The sequence below is a fragment of the Echinococcus granulosus genome (genome assembly GCF_000524195.1).
Source record: "Echinococcus granulosus chromosome Unknown EG_S00002, whole genome shotgun sequence".
NCBI lineage: Eukaryota > Metazoa > Platyhelminthes > Cestoda > Cyclophyllidea > Taeniidae > Echinococcus > Echinococcus granulosus.
The window spans coordinates 998388-1013136 of NW_020170382.1; the positions used below are offsets into that span (position 1 = coordinate 998388).

General features: G+C 42.7%; 2 protein-coding genes across 2 annotated transcripts; one reads left to right on the forward strand and one right to left on the reverse strand. All coding sequences in view use genetic code 11, as the record gives it.

Moving 5' to 3' along the window:
- Positions 1–1032: 1032 nt before the first annotated feature.
- EGR_00489 (hypothetical protein) lies at positions 1033–1531 on the reverse strand (the record flags this gene model as incomplete). The annotated part of the gene is made up of 2 exons (XM_024489738.1): positions 1033–1214; positions 1486–1531. 2 exons carry the CDS (start codon positions 1529–1531, stop codon positions 1033–1035), a joined length of 228 nt encoding a protein of 75 aa, XP_024355735.1.
- Positions 1532–5069: 3538 nt separating this feature from the next.
- Positions 5070–6440, forward strand: EGR_00490 (BEL1-like homeodomain protein; the record flags this gene model as incomplete). The annotated part of the gene is made up of 1 exon (XM_024489739.1): positions 5070–6440. The coding sequence occupies one exon, from the start codon at positions 5070–5072 to the stop codon at positions 6438–6440; it is 1371 nt and encodes a 456-aa protein (XP_024355736.1).
- Between the last annotated feature and the right edge of the window lie 8309 nt (positions 6441–14749).

Consider the following 14749-nt stretch of genomic DNA (forward strand, 5'->3'; position numbering starts at 1 on the left):
TTCGACAGGTGCCTACAGGTTTCAGCAAGTCGTGACACCCGATTATGCCAAAAACAAGGAAATTTTGATCACCTGATTTCTAATAATAAGTTTATTAACAACTTTAAGAAATTCGTGGTGATTAATTGGTTCTATCTTACAATGGTAGTGATGTACTCTCTTCGCAACTGCACAACTATAGATGTCAATATACGAGGCTTATGGAGAGTTTAGTATTGACAGTTGAATTTTGGAGTTAAATCATATTTTAATCCATAAGTACTTCCTTTTCCGTTCCGAAGTAATTTTCATTACTGGTATAATGAGGGGCACATTTAAATTATCCGCTACTTAATGACTTTTAGTTTAAATTTCCTAATGTAATGCACTAGGAATGAATGGTTATTCTTTCCCATGATTGATAACTGAAAAACAGCTGCCAGTGTTTACCATAGGAATGCTAAGCTTAAGACATCATCAATTTTTCCTAATCTTATATTCAGTTATGATCAAACCTGGGCGTTTTTAACTGTAGTTTCTTGTTAGTTAGTCATAATTAATTGAAATAACTAAACTGAAGCCCCTTCTTCGTGTACTATTTGGGTATAGCTTCAGACGAATGTGACGAGGAGGAGAAATACAGTGGAATTATCCATTTATAGGTTTCGCCTTTAAACGCATCCAACCGTCAAAATTTTTTAAAATAATTTAATGCATATTCACCAAACTCTTATGCGGAGATAAATTTAAAGTGTCTTTAAGGTAATAATAGGTACAGCAGACTCGACAGTTCTTCAACCTCGCATTTTCAAATGCTGACATCCTAGTGATTCGTCGCATTTTAGTTTAGGTTTGGTGCATCGTTTTATTTGAACCAAATCAGTTGGAGCGAATTTTTTGTATAACGAGAGGTCCTAAACTAATACAAAATCTAACAGACTTGTCTGTCCAATGATTTATTACTTGAACAAAATTAAATTTCTACAATGAAAGAACAGGTCACAAACATTTACATTTGCCCATGCATGTGCATGTGTGTGCGGCGGAGGGACATCAAAATTTTTCGCCCCAGAGGCGATCACGCGTCTCACAGTTGGACACACGCAACTCACGCACACCCACTGCTCTCACTCCCGTCCCCTCCCCGATTCTCTTCTGCTGCTGTATGTAAGAGAGGGAGAGAGAGATGCGATCCGTCAGATAAGCTCTCTTGGCAGTGGAGACTTGACTGACAGCTGGACAGGATGTCGACAGACCCACCACTGCAACTGCTACTACTGGCGTTTACGTGTGTCAATCAGCAGCCAGAGCAACAGTAGCAGCAGTAGCAAAACTGACACAGGCGTGACAACTGCAAGATGTGAACCGAGAGAGGGAGAGTGATGGAGTTGGCCAGGAAAGGTGAGGGTGTGAGCCAGCGAAATGGAGATTGTCAGTCAAACTGAACCCCATGAGCTCATACCAGCCTCGGCGTACTCACACGGCTTGTGATGGACACACATTTACCTGCACCACGTCTCAACTGCACGGCGTTGATAATCAGCCTGTCCATCTAGTGTAAGCAGTGTCGGGTGAGTCGTGGTTTGAGGTCTGAGGTAGTTGTCATTCTTCAAATATGGTGAGAGTTGTGTCTATAGACGCGAATATTCAAACGAGGGAACTCAGTGCCGTCAGTGCATGTTTGACAATCAGAGATAAACTTTGCTCGCAGTACTGGTGGTGCGACGTCCTGCCAGCCACTTGAAAATACATTTGGTCTGTCTACTAGAGCAATGGCTTTAAGCAAAAAAACGCCGAAACAGTCAATCATTATTACTCGCATCACCAATACCCATTCAAAAAATTGCGGTGTCTTACATCACAAGTAATAAATGTTTCCTGATTCAATGCCGCCTCAGCGCTATTTAGTAAATCACTCTGTTTTAAGTCTGGTTGCCGAGTCGTCGACTTTAAATGGTAATTATGGAAAACGTCAGTCATCATTTTACATGTCAGCAGTTCATATCACCCAAGAAGATTGGAAGAATTGGGGTCAAAAGATGAGCTATTTAATCGAGATCGGGTTTTAAAGTCAAAATCACCAAGGTTGTTGGTCAAAATCTGTTGCGCCATCATTTCATATCGCCTGAATACGACTGGTATTTTCTATCATTGTAGGTCTGTATTTCTTGAATTACTTTCTTTTCACGTGCCATAGCCTGGTAGATCCCTTTGCTAGACCATCGGGTCCTGTGATCAATGAGATTTATTGTGAAACTCGAAGTCATGGAACAAGTTTGTCAGCATTTCTCACGTCACAAGTTTACTCCACCTAGGAATGCTAGAATAATATCCATCACGCAACACGCATATACCCTGACTCGACCCTCTTATACTAAATAGCATATCGGCCTCGTTCTATGAACCGTCAAAATACAAAACTGGTTTTTGAGATGTCCAAATTACCACAAAGTGTTTTACACTTCTCTATACACCCATGAAGACAGCATATTTCAAAGGAGTGAAAAGATCATGGATTCCATCTCCCACCTTACTGCGCCAAGCCAAGAACAAGCACTCAAGGAGATGTTAATGCTGAGCAGTTAGCAGGAGAATTTTTTTCCGTTCGTTCTTGTGATCAAATCGGTCATTGCCTGTTTGTTCACATCACACACACACAGCAGAGTTCAAGTGTGCTGAAACTTCTCTCACACGCACATGCACACACACATACAGGGAGAGAAAGAACTGAGGTTACGTTAAAGCAGCAGCATAGGGCAAGGAGAGAGAAAGGCAGGGCAATAAACAACATGTTGATGGTGTGTGAGTGACCTGATGAGAACACGGAGGCTGAGCAGAGGCAGCATCGTTTGTGCTGACCTTGTCAAGGACGGTGCGGAAATTTACGCGGAAGCTGGAGAAATACGGAGGTCAGATTTTTGTTTGCGTGCAGGTGAGGCATTGGTGCGAAATACATTCAAACCTCAGACCACCACTCCTTTCTCGTCTAGGAGTCACTCATTCTCAAATCGATATGAAAGCTGTAGTGGAGATTGTGGTGTCACCTAGTCAAATATTACAGCATGTAATCCGAATTGATATTATTTGAAGTTCGTCACCCGTCAAGAAAAGTTCCAATTAGTGTTGTTTGAGTAAGCAGAGCCCAGAGCTTGGTTGGATAGAGCGAGGAGCGATGTGTCAGATGTCTTATTTACCACTCTCGATATCCATCCAACAAAACAAAGGGAGATGAATCATACACTCTCATTTATGAAATGATTAGACAGAGAGAGGTGGGATGGAGGAGTAGATAATTAGGCGGTAGAGAGGGAAATGGCGTCAAAACACTAGTTGTACCGCGGACGTTTATCGGCACGATTTTCCCACATTTTTTTCTAGAGATTTGCTAGCACATTTCCACATCCGCGAGAAGTTCTTTTAATTATCCAACAACAAGTTTCGCGTGCTCTGAGCGTAATGTATGGAGATTGTTGCAAAACGCGCGCGTTGCACTTAAATAGCAAAATTATATGAAGCGCAGCTGCGTGGCATCCAACATGTGACGCAGTTGTCATTTCTTCTGAGCTACAAGATCCTAGCAGCGCAGTGCTGCCTGTAGTATTTATTGATGTGAGTAACACACAGTAATAAGACAATAAGTCGAATTCTCCCACGAAATTTACATTTTATACGCTCTCCTCACAAATGTAAGCGGATCTCCTGATTCATTTCTACCTATCTGCGTGTCAAATCATAAGGAGTAAAAGAGGCAAACATGATCGTTTTTGTAGGCCGACGGTTTTCTCAAAATCCAGCTCACACCATCACCTGCGTTCTCACGCCACAAATACCATTCACGTTTTTTTCGTTAGACATGTGTCATTGCGAGCACAATGGGAGTTGGGTGGTGGGCTGCGGAGCGTTGACTTTCTGCTTCCTGATGATGCTGCAGCGCCGAGTGGAGAGCGAGTTGAGATTCCGCAAAAAGTGAGTCCATCAAATGACTAAAACCCGTCTGCCAATTTTCGCACATAAATGAACATTTAAATCTTCCTTTCTCGAAAAGCATATCCACAAACCTCATATTCATTGAGGTACATGTTTGGTTAAAGTAACAAATATGGGATCATATTCATGTGATTTCATAGAGACTACTAAAATTGTTTAGTTTCAAGCACTACCCTTTGTGTGATGACGCAAAATTCCAAACAATGGTCCCTTTGATACACTTATTTCGATTTTCAGTAGTGTAGCGTGTAAAAACAATTTCACATGTAGGACAGCAATGGAATACAGATATTTTGGATGAGATAGGAGTCTTCGTAGTCACGATGTTTAAACTACTCGTTATCAAGGCATATTTTGGCGTCTGCATTTCCATCACTAAACGATGGTAAAGCAGTTCTTGACCAACAAACGATTTTAAGGATGTCAAACTGAGGTGATTTTAACCTGTAAAATAATCCGGAAATAGTTCAGCACGGAGTGACTATTTTCTAATTATCAGAAACTGGTGGATTCACACTGTTTGCCTTGATTTCACAGCAGAATTCGAGCGTTGGGGGTGTTGAGAACTACTCCTTTTACCAAAGAAAAGCGCGTTCATCAGTAAGAAAGTTAGGCAGGCAATTTAAAAATTCCCACTAAAATCGCCTCATTCCATGATTAAGTACTAAAAGCGAATGACTACAATTAATCGTAGCCCGAATATATTGCGGAATCATTTTGTGTGGTAAGGGGAGATGATCGGTGCAAGACTGACTGAGACAGAAATTATCCAAGGGTCGAAATGAAGCGAAAAGAGAATGAAGTGAGCAGGTAGAGCGTGTGTGTGTGTGAAAGGGTGAGACAACGCTCTCAAAGAAGCAAAAAAATGCGGAATAGATGGCGGCAAGATCCCCTATAAATTGTGTTCCATCTCGTTTGTTACACACACACACACACACACACACACGCCGGCACGCACGAAAAACACGAAGTGGTGGCGGTAGCTGCGCGCTAAAGATCGTTCGAGCAAGCAAGCCAGTGATCACCACCTGCCCGTGGGGAGCGGCAAATGACACGTATTTTTGCCACCGGCACGACTGGCAGCAGCATCGCTGCTGCTGAGGATGAAGAACGAAGATGCGCTGCTCGGCGCCTGCCTGCACGCCTTGCGCGCTCTCCTGACAAGACCACTGCGAGCGCACACGCGCGCTCACTTCAAACACACAAGTACCGCTCTCTGTTGTGCGAACGAAAAAAGGAGAGATCCTAATTTACCGACTGCCCACCCACTTACCCACTGCGTGCACTTGCCCGCCTGCATGAGATGGTATGGCGAGTCCGCCCTTCACCACCAAAACAATCACTCGTCCACCTACTCCCTCAGATCCCCAATTCGTTCTATTCTATTTTCACTTTTAGACAGACACTTCAACGCCACAGAGGGTCAGTCGCTCAGCGGGTCCGCCGGCTTTCCGGAACAGGTGGGCAATCGACCACCTTCGGCTGACTCGCGGAAAATGGACGCTTTCCATCGCGGTGTGAAGGAGGCTCCGCGTTCGTCGCCTTCTAACAGCTCTGAGGGCGGAGTGTCAACACAACCGCAACAATCGCAACAGGCATCGCTACCACCACCTCCGATGCTATCAGAAGAGCATCATTTACAACACGAGGCGTATGAAGGCAGCTCAAACATTCCTACCACCTGCACCCAGTCTTCGAATCCTCAGATGTCTGGACTCTTCAGCATTCGTCGAGCTGTTGGTTTATCGCGTACGAATCTCCCCTTTCCAGCGAGGAAGCGACTATTCAGTTGGTTAGTAGACCATCTCCGAGAACCCTATCCTTCTGAAGAGGAGAAAATGATGCTTGCGATGGAGACCGGGCTCTCCCGAACCACTGTCAATAATTGGTTCATCAACGCACGTCGGCGTTATGTGAAACCACTGATGCAGGGTCGACTTGTTCTCCAATCAGGTGTTTTCAAAACTGTCTCAGGGGATGGCGCATCTTCTGCGAAATCGCCAAATTCACCGACTCAATCGTCTGGAGTTCCCATTGCTGCTGGAGCGTCATCATCTTCCAATTTCCACAACTCCGATACCACAGCGGGTCAGTTTTCGTCCCAATTCGCTGCGGCTTCGAGGCTGAACCTTCATCAAGATGGTGTGTTTCCAGCTCCACCTCCACCACCACCGCATATGGGGGGAGTGAGCAGCAGTTCTGCGCTGTCTGCAATGGCAGCAGCCGCTGTGGCATTTGCTGGAGGCCCTCGTTCTTTCGCAGACAATGGAGGAGATTTAAAACTCACTTCTCCACGTCCTGCTCATTTGCCATGGCAAACGATTCCAGGCCTGGATATGGGCAGCCCAAAACGTTGTCGCAGAACCTCTGATCTTTCCTCATCGTCCTCTCCGGCAGAAACAACGTCAAGGTATCCGCAGAAATCTGCTGGCCATGAAAAACCAACCCTCAAGGGAGAGGTCTCCTGTGAATAGGCTGTTTTCATCCTCCAGCCACCTCGTATAGTTTTATCGAGAATGCATCGATGGTTTTGTGTACAGCCTATAAAAAATGCACTAACTTTTTCTCTCATGTCCATCCAAGTAGTAGTAAGTTGGTTAAGTAAGATTCCAACATTGATCAACCCTGCTCACAATAATTAGCTTCCTTCTCTCCCTCTTCCAATGTGTGTTTGGATACACAGTCCCCTCCTCGCTTCTCCTCCTCCACTTCCATTTTGTTGTTTTACATACATTCTATTGTGCGAAAGGTGTTTTCCCTGGTGTGAATTCGTGAAATGGAAGCCTCCTTCTCTGTTCGACACTACAAGGTCGTCAGCTTGAAGGGGAAGGGGGAGGAACTGGAGAGGGAGGTTGGAAGGGGGGAATTTCAATGTGATTTGTTCTAATGACAGCCTGCGTCACAGGCTAGATCTTTGGTGCCTCAGGGAGGAGGCTAACCCTATGACAGCTGACAAAACGCAGATTAAATATTGCCTGGAGGTGTGTTCAGGGTCTAATTCGCCTAAGATAGATTAAATATCCAAGGGGAATTTAATGATTTGCATCAAATGAAAGCTTGAGAACAGCTCTCTACGCAGCTGCGTATGAATACTTAAGGGGAATGGGAAGGAATCACTCCCTCTAGAGGACTGATAAGAATAGCTTTCATGACAAGAAATTGTTAACTAATGAGTAAGTAATAATGCAGCTAAATATTGAAATGATTTCGGCTGATAGCTAAGGGAGACTGAAGTTACTGTCACGGGGAGAGGAAGGAATGCCCGGAAAACAGCAACATAAGTCCGATGCATGTTTTTATGATTGCAATGGTACATTCAAGCGACTTGTATACGAACGATGAGGGAGTATGTTACGAAACCATTTTGATTTGAACACTCCACTTCAGACCCCGAAATGCCAATTTATCGTAACTGTTGCCAACGCAGCCGCACTTTTTTCCGCGTGAACATTACGTTAATGAGGCCGGCAACGCCGAGTAGTGTTTGCGGCTCATTCCTCGCTGAGATGGACTCGCGGCTTCACCATCATCATCACAGACCTCCCACAGTGATGGTATCGATTTTTAAGTGATGAAGGTTTGATCAGAGTGAAATCAATAACTCTGGCTCTTGCGATTCACAGCGTGACATTTACTCCTCACTGCAAGGCCCGAGGTTGATCGATTTTTGCCAGGTGTAGGTCGATATTCAGCGGTGCGTGGGCAAATGGAGGCAGGCCAAAGGAAGTGGACCGGACAGTTCACTATTCCAACGCTGCCGCTTGGTAATTTGCTGAAATTTGTAAAGGCTGCGATTGGGATTGCATAGATTAATAGCATAATTAAAAAATATTTTAATTACATAGCTCAAACTTACGGACTGACAAACATTCGGGGAACTAGAATTAAGAGCCAGTACACATGATGTAGAAACAAAGCAAACTGGCGCATCCTTCATTAATTAAAAGAATTAACATGCTAATTAAACCGATAACGATAAAATCACTTCTGGAAATAACATTATGTAACGAGTTAAAATTACTGTCCCGTATAAGCCTACTTAAATAAATAAGTAAAATGATACGTTAAAGGTTTGTTTGACTCTTGGTTTAGGCAAGGGGTCAACTTATGTGCTCCGCCATTACACCTTCGCCGAGTGGGTTGGCCTCTCAGCCACGCCAGCAGCTAAAGGCCTACTTGTATGCCGAATATATATATTCTGAACGAGTGTTATGTCCTCTTTCGTCCTTAGGGAAGTCTCGGGGAGCTACATTAGTAACAGCGGAAACCTAACCCGGCCTTAAAATATATCTATTCTAATTTCTGCTGCTGGGTGATGAACATTAGCACGATAGGGAAGGGCATATGCTGCAAATGGAGAAGTTCGACAACTCCTAACAGGGGGGTTTAAAATGACGTCTACCTTCGGCAACAACCCCACTTCCGTGTCCTGTAGGAATACGATTTACAACTGAAGCGACACTAGCCGAGGCCGTGGCCATCTTTAAAGCTTTCATCACGGAACTGTCTATCGTTCTTGTATGAAATATCAGTTATGTGAATACGTAATATCTCCACCACCTCTACTAGCTAAATGGAATCCAGATAGATATGCCTAAATGCCACGGAAGTGAAAACAAAGCGAAATGGAGGAATATAGGCGAAACCCTACCCCAACGGAACTGTATTAAATCCTATCCTTTGGCTCTTGGCTCTGCTTTGGGCTAGTAACCCTAGGGATGGCAATGAACATGAGCAATGGCCAACAAAACAGTTTCCTTACAGGAGACAACACCAGATCCAGTAAAATTGCCGTGAGAGATCCGTGAAGCTGTAGTCAAGTATCTTCTCAGTTGCATGACAGTTTGATGACTAGCAGGGTTGGCCTGTGGGTGTTTTTTACAGCACCACCTACATTGTGATGGCCAGAGTGGGGGCTTGACTTTGGGGAGCGTCGGGTACGATGCTCAAGGGAGGGGAGTGGGGCTATGTAATAAGTTGGATGTTTGTTTAACTCTCGGTTCTGGCAAAGGGGCCACTGAAATGTTCCGCCATTGTACCATCGTCGGATGAGCTAACCTTTGAGCCATACCAGTAGCCCGAGCCTTACTGTATGTCGAATATATATAATCTGCCCGAGTATTGTATCTTCTTTCGTCTTCAGGGAAGTCAAGGTGCTACAGAGATGACAGCGAAGAAGATTGTATAAAATGACACAAGGTGATAAATGACAGGTAGATGCAGGAATGTCTTGTCATGGAGTTCCGGATGCAGAACAAAACCATATCCTAAAGAAATGCCAACATAAATAACCTACAACCTACTTTTATGCAGTTGGGATTTTAAGGTAATAATGCCTAGTTGGGGCAAATTAAAGCAATCATCTCAATATTTTGACACAACTGAGTAAAAAGTACCACAAAATGAGGTCAGATAATACACTTTGAATATTTTATCACTCAATTAATGGTGGAGGAAAAAGGCGGATTGGAGGGCTTTTGCCTGTGAACATAGAGAGACTTAAATGACAGCTCTGAAACTGCTTCGACAATAAACGATCAAGTGATAAATTTACACATATCTATCACGCTCCGTACCCCAACCAGTGCTGCGTGCAAGCAGTCGTGCGAACGTTCAATCTGTTTCAGTGAAGGTCAGCCTTGAGTTTTAAGATAGAACTAATTCACACTCAGTGGTTCCAGAAAAAACTGATTTGATTAACTGGTTAGTTTCGTAGAAAGGTGCAATATTTTAACAAATATACAAAAAGATAATATGACTGAAAAATTAAGCAAATTTAATTCGCATAAGTCAGTAAACGAGTAGGGGTGGAAACGGCTGCCCTTCTAATTGGGGATCCAACAGTGTCTACTAGTTTAATTTCAGTAGACCAATAAATTTGAGGCAAAATGCACCGCATTATGCTTACATCAATCGTAGACAAAAAATAAACTTGAAAAGTAATCTCGACAACTTGTTTTAAATTAACTTCGCAAGTAAACACTCGGATCAAGCATTTAGCGCTGAGGCAACTATCTACCAAGCGCATATAAAGAGGTAAAGTTTAGTAACTCTTAATTCAAAAATGCATCCGAAATCTCCAAATGATTGCCAAGGCAAGAGGTGTTAATAAGGGTACGATTTGATTATTGCAGAACGCACAAAACGACATAAATCCAGCACTTGGATGCATACAACACATCCAAAAAAGTGGGTAGAACATTACGAAAAAATAATTTGCGTCTGAGGAAAGTATGTTATAAATGGAAACTCGATCCACTGTGGAATCGTAATAGTCAGAATGAGGCAGCATGTCCCAAATTAGGTCAATTTATAATCCAGTCACCTTTAATTGAAAAACATTCTTCTCATCAGCAAAAAACACTCGTAAGCTGAGTATTCGCAAAACCTGTTAAAACTTGTAAGTAGCATATGGTTATTAGATGGAATGCTGAAATTAGTACGTCCAATTCAAATTATGCGAGTTCACTTGAGTTTGGGCGGAAGTAGATTAGAAATGCATGTTTCGTCTGCGGGTGTGCTTCACCTAGTTCTCGCTGAAAACGGGGCTTGTTCCCAGGGCTGTCGTTTCCGTTAAGTGATTTGGCAAGTTGCGCCGTCCGAAATCTAAAGTAAACCGATTATGCCCGTCACCTTCGCCAAAAGGATTGACACTTCCTCCTCCAGTAATCAAATTTTTGCATTTTTCAGGTAGTACAGCTCCTAGAAAACAGATGTATTAGAGTATAATGGCGTCATCTATGATCGAATGTACACTTAAAAGCAGATATATTCCACCACAAAACACATAAGAATCTGTTGTCATTGTGCACTTAATTTTGGGTTTTAGCAGATAAAAAGTGTCTCCTTCGCTTTTCAAATCTCATGCTCTATCTTAAGCTTAATTGTTAACTGGCGGGGTAAGAGTTCATTGACTTAAAAACAAACGGCTTCATGATTTTATTGTCAAAAGGCACTTGCATTTTCAATCTGGTCCAATAAGTAAATGCAGGCACAGTGGAATAACACCCGGTGTTTTCTTGCATTCGGAAGCAGCTAGTCAGTCACATCACCTTGTGTGCGTCTTGTCACCACAAATTGCTATCGACAGACTGCCGGCCACTTTTGGCTTATTAGTCGACTGGACTTGTAGGCAATGCACCTCTTAATTTATGCACAATTTCGTCTTTACTTACTTATATTATGATAAGAATTTGTAGCATTAGAAGTGCTTTTTTAGGTCTTATAAGGCAAATCAAACACTACAGACCAGATGTTTTATTATTTTTGTATGACATAGGGCACTTTGCCATACTTTTTTTTCCCACCTAATTCAACACATGTGTCGCCGATGTTTGATATGTAAGATTATGTAAGGGAATCTAGGCGTAATAATTGCACGGATTTAGAAGCAAAAGTGTTTTGCCTTTGTAGAGGTGTTATACTTTGATCGTTTGGCTAATCCGTCGTTTTGGTTACGAGGGCGCTTAAGGTTCTCCCATTGTACTATTGTACTTCATCATGGACCTCGGGCCATGCCGGTAACCTCTCATAAATCCTCTGTCAGCAATAAAATTTCCTCTCACATTTTTGTGACTTCTCGCGTTTTCAGGAAAGACTTAGAGCAGCACACTGGTGGCAGTGGAAAACCAATTCGTTCCTAAAGGACAACTACTCTGCTCGTTATTACTGAATGTTAAGCCTTAACGTGATGGAAGATGGGAATATTGCTGGGAATGGGAGAATCTGGCAAGACCCCCAATAAAAGGGCTGGAAATGGCGTCTACCTTCGGAAACCACCTCAGTCTTGTGTTCCGCAGGAATTCTATTAACAAATGAAGCGGCACAAGCCGTGGCCATAAACCATCTAGAAAAGTTCGTTACAAAGCTGTCCATTGCAACTCTGAAGATGTCAATTAAGTGAACACATGTTACCCCCATCACCTTCCCGCGAGATGGATATAACTTAGATAGATGTGGTTGGGCAGCATCAAAAGGACAAAAAAGTACCAAGGAGGGGCGGACGCGAATCTCGATCCCCAAGAACGTAGTAAAAATTTCGTTTTTTATTAAATGACTGCTTTTAGGCCAGTGTTCTTACTACTACTAGGGCTGGACACGCATGATGGCCAGTGCATTCCTCCTTCCCCTAATGCATTGCCTAAACAGGATGAAACTCCAGATGCAATGGAATTGTCAAGAGGGATCAGTGACATTGTGGTCAAATATCCGCTCAGTTGAAGGTCAATTCCATGATCGACGCAATTGGCTGGTGGGTGTTTTCCTCACAGCATCAGTGATTAAAGTTTACCAGTGGCTTCACGTAAACGCAGCGTCCCACTATTTCTACCTTAGCCCCCACATCGCACACGGAGCAAATGGAAAATGGAAAACAAAGTAAAAATAAATAAAATAATAAAGCATTAAGACTGCAGTGACCCATTTTCATTTGAGACGAACCTGCTTTAGGGAGTTATATGCAGTTGAAAATACTAAAGAGGAGATCCAAATTTACTTCCTTTAAATTGATACCGAAAAAGCTGAACTTTAAGTTGAAATTCTACTTTGAAAGGCACAAGACACTAAAACGACTGAATATCTGGAAAATTAATTGACTTTCATACAATACTGTCAACAAATCCAGCTGTGAGGAAGAAGTAATAAAGGAACTTGGAAGGGATAGCAGCTTTAGTGGGGTAGGAGAACTTACCACACGAATAAAAGGAGGCGTTTACAACTACTGGGATAAAGGTTCAAAAATAATGGGTTTTTGATAGTTTTGACCACAAAATAGAACATAAAATATTTGATTGCATTGAAAAACTTATGTACATATAAAAGGGTGAATATAAAGAATATTTCAATAGGAATAATTTGTTCAATTTTAATTTGAAGCACATAAAGTTGCCTTTATGATAAAACTGTTAGTTATTAGCATAACTGGAAAGAGTGTAAGCAGATATACCACTAACTATTAGCGTCAGTGTAGCTTGCGGGTTTGCCAATTTACCATCTTTTCGATCCACTTCCAGTGTGCCTGGACGTGCGAAGTGTGCTTCACTCATTGCTCCCTTCAATTAGCATACGCTGATTTTTGTTTAACTCCACGGTTCCGCGATTGTACTTATACCAAGTTGAACTACCTCCTGGCATTGCCAGTGGCCACCTCATCCCTTCCGTACGCCAGCATCAGATACTCTGCCCTAGAATCATGTCTTTCGTCTTCAGGAAATTCTTGACGCCCTACAATGGTAGCAGAGGAATGCAAACCCGCTCTAAAGGACAACTACTCCAATTTCTATCACTAAATGTTTGAACCTAATGTGACGAAGATGGGCAAATGCTGCAACATGTGAGAATTTGTGACGACCCCTAAGAGAGAGTCTGAAAATGACGTCTACCTTTTGCGACTACCCCAGTTCCTTGGTCTGAAATGAAGTTGTTAACAACTAGAGTGACAATAGCCTTAAACCACCCGAAAAGTTCGTTACGGAGCTGTCTGCAATATCTGTATAAAGTGAACGCTCGGTACTTCCCCATGTCCCTACTAGCTGGCTGGAAAGCAAATGGATGTAGCTGAACAGCAATGAAATGAAAACACTGTGGTAAGAAGGAAAGGAAGCAAAACCTTACCCCCATTAAACTATTTAAAATCCCGTACTTTATTGAATGACGGATTTTAGGGAAGTGTTCTTACAACTAGCGATGAACATTAAGCCTTCCCCAATAAGGTTCTCTAACTGAATGAGGGGTTAGGCACACAGCAAAATCGAGCATCGTTACCTCATTGCCCTTTTACACGAAAAATTCTTTTTAACAAGCAGTATTTGAGAACACCATCACTGCTTCAAGTGTGCACAAATTTGCGATTGGATTCATTTTGCTTAATCACGACTTTTAAGGCAGTCAATTATGCTTCCAGGGGCACAGTGATTCTGCAGTACCAGATTAGCAGTAGTTGCTCAAATCTCTGCCCTCCAGCATAATAAGTTTGCGCAATACAATTTAATGACCACTAAAAACTGTTTAAAGCCTTTTATTACTGTTGGAATCCCTAACCCGTTCTCAACGAGACAATCTGGCTACAAATTCCACCTTTATGCAACGCTCCGTCTCGAGGAGCAAACAGCTTCGTCCTAGACACCTCTGTTTCTACATCACTTTCATTTTCAAACGAATCGACAATTCCAAAGAAGGTGGCACTTATCACTTGGGGGAATATAAACAAGGAAATGTGGGAAAGAAGGATTGAATAGAATCCCTTCTCTCTTCCCATTATGCATTTCACATAGCAGTAGGAGTTGTTCGCAAGTTTAAGTCTTGCAAAGACACGGGACTTTTGACCTTCGGAATGAGGCGAATTTCAGGCGAAAATTTCCATCTAAGTCTACGCACACGCATATACACCGCATATCGTCTAGTGAGGATGATGTGGTGTGGATTTCAAAGAATATGGAGTGAAATAGCAAGGTATAGTGAGTGAATCATTAAGGGAAAACCTGTGCTGTGTGCATACTTTCCAAGAAAGTTGCAGTAGGAGCCCCATTCTTCACATTTCTCGTCATAAGTCAGAGGTCAGTCAGTCAGTTAAAAGTCCAAAATGCACGAAGCATTTTAATGACATATGGGAAGAGATGATGAAGAGGAGAATGATGGTCTTTGAAACCTACAGTCAATCTCCTGCTATTGGGTGTGACAACCATTTGTTTGCCCCAACCATGACTTTCCCATTTGATGGGAGTGTAACCAAAGTGTCGCACCACTTACGTTTAACATTAAACTTTGCTGAATGCTGCTATTGTGG